At 44.1% G+C, this 6,000-nt stretch overlaps 1 protein-coding gene across 1 annotated transcript in view; it reads right to left on the reverse strand.

Moving 5' to 3' along the window:
• Atp1a4 (ATPase Na+/K+ transporting subunit alpha 4) overlaps positions 1-5,116 on the reverse strand; it is a 33,887-nt gene extending 28,771 nt beyond the window's left edge. Inside the window, exons 1-4 of the mRNA XM_055613270.1 lie at positions 4,970-5,116; positions 4,722-4,781; positions 2,174-2,377; positions 1,341-1,454 (exon numbers count right to left, since the gene is read on the reverse strand). Of these exons, the coding sequence (XP_055469245.1) occupies positions 1,341-1,454; positions 2,174-2,377; positions 4,722-4,781; positions 4,970-5,116 (525 nt within the window). The remainder of the gene's footprint in view (positions 1-1,340; positions 1,455-2,173; positions 2,378-4,721; positions 4,782-4,969) is intronic.
• Between the last annotated feature and the right edge of the window lie 884 nt (positions 5,117-6,000).

Here is a 6,000-nt window from a genome sequence, read left to right on the forward strand (position 1 = left end):
CCAATCTGCTGTCATACTATTTCCAGATACCTTTAAATTTTTCAATTTGAAAATAAATTTTAAATTTCAGAAAAGTTTCAGTCATGAAAAGTGACAAGCACACACACAACTTTTACCTGTCTCCACTCACTAACTTTAATCTCAATTGCTTTGTCCTTTTCTGTCTCTACGTTGCATGCATTCTGACAATTGTCCTAAACACTTCGGAGTGCATTTTTCTAAGAATTATGTCATCTCTCTTTTTTAAAAAAGATTTTATTTTATGTGCACATATATAAATGCACTGTGCTCATGCCTGATGCCTGTGAGGCTAGAAGAGAAGGGAGTCCTTTGAAACTGGAGTTATAGGTTGTAAGCCACCGTCGATCCTCAGCAAAGGCAGAGTCTTCGGGTTTCTATTACTGTGATAAATATCACAATTAAAGTTAACTTGGGGAGAAAGCTTATGTTACTTAAACTTTCCACATCACAGTTCATTATCCAAGGAACTCAGGAATTCAAGGCAGGGAACTGGAGACAGGGATGGATGGGGAAGCCACGGAGGAGTGCTGCTTACAGGCTTGCTCCTCATGGCTTGCTCAGCCTGCTTTCTTATAGCACCCAAGACCACCAGCCCAGGAGGGGAACTGCCACAGTGAGTTGGAGCCTCCCATATCAACCGTCAATCAAGGAAATTTACCACAGGCTTGCCCACAGGCCAATCTGGTGGGGACATTTTCTCAACCGAATTTCTTCTTCCCAAATGTCTCTAAGCTTGTGTGTCAGCTTGACATAAGATCAGCCAACTCAAGCAGCAAGTGCTGTTAACTGCTGAGCCATCTCTTGGCCTCTAGATTATTCTTTTATGCAATACAGTGATTGGTTTCAGTGGGTTTCACATTGAAGCAATACTTCTACTGTCTACATCTCAGCTTTTGTCACATGACCCAAAATGTCTTCTGACACTGTCTCCCAGCACAGCACCAGACCCAGAACCTCTATCTTTGCCAGGATATCCGTATCGTCATATCTTTTTAGCTTCTTATAAACTGGGACATTTCCGCAGATTGATTTACTTTAATGTTAGTCTACCCACCGGTTCTCTACTTTTCGTTTTCAGGAGATGTTCTTGAAAGAGGTAGAGGGCATTTCTTCATTTGATTGTTACCTTGGGACTAGACCTTTTTGGGGTGGTATTACCTGAGTTTCACATTTTCTCCTGGTAGTTTCCAGGCCCCCTCATCACCAGGCTCACTCAGAGCCACCCACTGCGTGCAACAGTCTCCAGGGGACTGAGCGATTATATAATTGTCCACAATCTGCACTTCTCATTAGATCCTCCCCACGCAAGTCCTACCTACCTGAGGCACCATGGTCTTAAAAGACTCCATGATCTTGGAGCTCTTAGACTCCTGATAATATGAGAAGCAGCCAGTAATGATGACCACAGCAGCCAGCACAAAACCCAGGTACAGCTGAAGATTGGGAGGAAAAAAGTATCATTGGCACATCCTTTTCTCCCTCTTTATCCTCAGACAGATTGCCAAGCTAACAACTTCCTCTGGATGGAGGAAGTCATAGGACTGAGTTATAGGGCAGAGGGGCTGGGATAGCAACAGCACACTTGGCTTCCTTGAAAATCTCAACCAGTCCTCATGAGACCTGATAGGCTAGGGCCAAATAGAAGAGGAGGAGGACCTCCCCTATTAGTGGACTAGGGGAGGAGCATAGGGAGAGAAGAGGGATGGAGGATGGGGTTGGGAGAAGACAAAGGAGGGGGGCTACAGCTGGGATACAAATTGAATAAAATGTAATAAATGATAATAATAAAAAAATTAGAAAAAAAAAAGAAAATCTAAGCTACTGTGTGGAGTGGTCAGAAAAATCCCATGTAAATCTTCCTCTCCTCTCTGTATAGGTAGGAGGTGGATAATGAGCCAGGGAAAGTGAGAGATGAATAGGCGGACATTCTGTGTAAGCGAGAGGGGCTACAAAGTGGCGACGACTTCTTGGGAAGACAGTTGGAATAATGCCTCTCAAGGAGTCAAACCAGAAGCTTTTCTAGATAAGAGTTTGCAGGGGACCAAGATGGACCAAGGTCTCTTCTAGAAATTCCTGAACTACTGGGGATTTGGGCCAGAAGACTTCGGGAGTTCCAGGTTGGACGTGGATGGTACTAGATGAGCACGCTCACATTATCTTTTTGGGCTTTTCCGCTATGGTGTACATGTATGCCGTAGGCCAGGAAGCAGAGAATGGAACCTGTCCACAGCAGGAGGGAGAAGCCACCAAACATCTGTTTGCAGAATTTGACCCACTCGGGAGTAGTGGGAGGAGGAGTCAGTGCATTTGGTCCATGTAGAAGCAGAATTTCCTGGGCAGTTTTGAGGCTATGGCCCTGTGTGGAAAAGAAACAGGGATGGAGAGAAAGCTGTGAAAACAAAACAAAACAAAACAACAACAACAAAAAACCAGTTAGAGCAAAGGAGGATCTACTTGTTACAGCCTCAGGATGGGTCCACCCAAAAGCAGGCCTTGGAACATCTGAAGATTCTTGCCCATAAAGGTTGCAGAAAAGCCTGACAACTTAAAGCTAATTCTTGGACTCACACTGTGGAAAGAACTGAATCCCTCAAGTTGTCCTCTGACCTCCACACATAAATTTAAGTGCTCGCTCAATCAACCAATTAAATAAATAAAAATTAAAGAATGGGCCTTACTCCTAAGGAGTTCAAGCTGGGAAACAAACATACAGAAATAACTATGATGTACTAGACTAACTGGGGGTATGATGCTGGTAACATATTGACATTTAAACTTTGGCTTTCCAATTTGGAAAGTAGCGAAAATCAAATTAAAGACACCAACGCAAAGATTTTTTTATTCTAGTCTTATGCACACACTTCTGTGCTTTTTCCTTTCTATTATGTGATAATAGAATTTATCAAAACCTATCAACCATTCTCTTAGCCTCTCCTTAGAAAGACCCAAGGGACCTCCAATACTCTCCTCAAGGGGTCCAGAAGGTCTAAAGCTCTTAACAACACTAAATCATTGTCTTCACTCATCCTTGAAAATGGTTGGTTGGCCACAAAAAAATAAAGTATGGTAAGTGTTATGGTAAGTATTGACTTTTAGATGTTCTGCAAATTAACTGATTCCCAGCTGATGGTGGTATTGTGATGGTGTTGTAAGAGACATTTCAGGGGCCTAGAGAGATGGCTCAGTGGTTAAGAGCACTGTCTGCTCTTCCAGAGGTCCTGAGTTCAATTCCCAGCAACCATGTAGTAGCTCACAATCATCTATAATGGGATATGATGCCCTCTTCTGGTATGCAGGTGTACATGCAGACAGGGTACTCACTCACACACTAAATAAATAAATCTTAAAAAAAAATGGCTTCCTCCGCACAGGAACCAAGAGTCAAGAGACCACGACCACAACTGGAACCCTCTGAGCTATGAGTCAAAATGACTCTTCCCTCCTTTACATTGCCGCTGCCTTATGTTACTCTTTCTATTGCTGTGAAGAGACACCATGACCAATGAGCCTGGACCAGAAAGTGTTTACTGGGGCTCACAGTTCCAGAGGGTTAGAGTCCATGACCATCATGACAGGGAACACGGCCGCACGCAGGCTGTAGCTGAGAGCTTGCATCCTGATCCACAGGCACAAGGCAAAGAGGGAGCTTCCTGGAAATGGCTGCACTTTTGAAACTTCAGAGCCCCAGGAACACACCTCCTCCATCAAGGCCACACCCCCTAATTCTTTCCAAGAAGTTCCCCCAACTGAGGACAAAGTATTTAAACATATAAGCCTATGGGGTCCCTTCTTGTTCAAACACCAGATTCAAGGATTTTGTCACACTAATAAAAAGCTAACACTTCAAGTTTTCCAAAGACTTCCTGATATATACCAGTAGATTTAATACCAAAGGTATGAGAATTCATATTTTTCTATTAGAAAGCTAGGCATTAGCTGGGCATAGTGGTGCACCCCTTCAATCTCAGCAGAGGCAGGTGGATCTCTGTGAGTTAAAGGCCAGCCTAGTCTACATAGTAAGTTCCAGGCTAGTCAGAGCTACATAGTGAGACCTCATCTCGAAAAAACAAAAGAAAGAAAGTTAGACATTAAAGAAGTTTGTAAAATGTAAGATGACACTATTTTTTTTTTTGAAAAAAATATAGTTATTTGGTCAAAATATTATTGATGTTGGTTTACAGTGAGCCTTTAATCCCTCTTTTTCTCTCCTATCTTTTTTGTCACAATTCTGGGGATCAAGTTCAAGGCCCTGCAGATGCTCTACTACTGACCTGTATCCTCAGCTTTCTGCCTACACATATTTACTAGTATTTATTCTATTTACAAATGAGCTGGGGAATACTTTTAAATACCTTCAATTTTGCCAATTTAAATTTTATTACGGCAAATACCAATAATGTTATTTGTACCTAAGCAAAAGCTCTTTGGGGCCCTTGATAAATCCCAAGAGTATAAACAGGTCCAGAGGACTAAAGCAAAGAATATTCCAAGCACCTTACTATCCCATCTACCTGTAGCCTCTCTCTGGGGTAGTTACCACAGCCATCTTTTCCGAGTAGAGTTTTGTGGAACTTTGTGGGGCTGAGGTAAGAAAAGTTGGATTTGGAGTTGAAGGGTGGGGGTCACTTTCAGTCTCTGCACTGTCCTTCCTTGTAGCCTCAAGCCAGTGCTAACCTCTGCCTCCCTCAGGCAGCTCTTACCTTGATCAAGTCCACAGAGTACTTGGCACTCAGCTCATCCAAGGTTAGCTTGTGATCATTCTGAGGGGACAGAGGAGTCATGAAGGTGAGATGGTGACCTGACCTCAGGTCAAATGCAGGGAGGAGGGAGGAAGCGGGAAGGGGTTGCCCTGGCAGTGTGCTCTGTTTTCCAGGTAGATGTGGAAGGCAAGCAGGGAGAAGGCTGATAGGTGTTTGTTTCAAGGGCAATTGGCTTTGGGCAGTCTCACCACATCTGCTTCCTTCTTCAGGTCTTCTAAATCTTTCTTCTTTTTTTTAGTTTTTATCGGACTTTTATTCATGGTTTTAGTAACAGTGTTTGGGCTTAGAGTCTGCTTGTGAGCAGCCGCTGTCCCTTTTTCCTTTCCAAGCTCCATAATGTGATCTCTAGATAGAGCTGGCTCGGCTCGACTGGTGGGGAAGAAAGCAAAGAGGGTAAGGGCATGGGAGGGAGTAGAAGGAAGGGTTGAGGGGCTGGAAGCAAGAGCAGTGTGGAGGAAAGGGCGAAGGCCAGCCACAGAATGGGAGGAGTAGAGTGAGGAGTCTGTGCAACAGGGGAAGAGAAACGTGAATGAGGGAGCAGGTCTGAGCAGCAAGGGTAGAGAAGGAAATATCAAGCTGAGTGAGCCTCGACTCTGAAAGTCAGGGTGAAAGCAAAGAGGGAGATCGGCATAGAGGGTACCTGGGTGCCTAAATGATGGAGATTCAGGGGGCTCAGCAGGTGGGAAGTGCAGTGGGAGCCGGTCAGAGTGAGCTTCTGGGCGGGCTTGATGTCCTCAGCCTTAGGTCCTGTGTGTACCATGGCAACAGTCTAGGCCCGGCATCATAATGGGCTCATGAAAGATCTAATCAAGAACACACAAACCTCTGTCTGAGTGAGGATGACTGGAGCAGGTTCTGCCACAGAGAAAATTTAGATCAGATAGCAGAATTGAAACAACGTCTTTGTAAGGTCTTGTGACTTCTGAGGCTAGGAATCCCTTTAGGCGGTTCAAAACACGACAACAGTGATGTGCGTGCGTAGATGGCCTTGTTACAGAGCCCCCGCTGGTTTGGAACTCACTCTGCACCTAGAACGTATGCTGATTCTCTTGTCTCTGTATCACTGAGTGTTGGGATTAGTGGTGTGGGCCACTGTTTCCAGTTCTAACGAGACTCAACTATTGACCAAGATTGATTTTTTTTTTTTTTTTAGTTTTGGAGATTAGTTAGGGAGATAAGCTCTGTGTTTAAATACTGAGCCCTCATCTAACAGCTGTGT

Source organism: Psammomys obesus, unplaced genomic scaffold, assembly GCF_907164565.1.
Source record: "Psammomys obesus unplaced genomic scaffold, mPsaObe1.curated_primary_1811, whole genome shotgun sequence".
Classification (NCBI taxonomy): domain Eukaryota; kingdom Metazoa; phylum Chordata; class Mammalia; order Rodentia; family Muridae; genus Psammomys; species Psammomys obesus.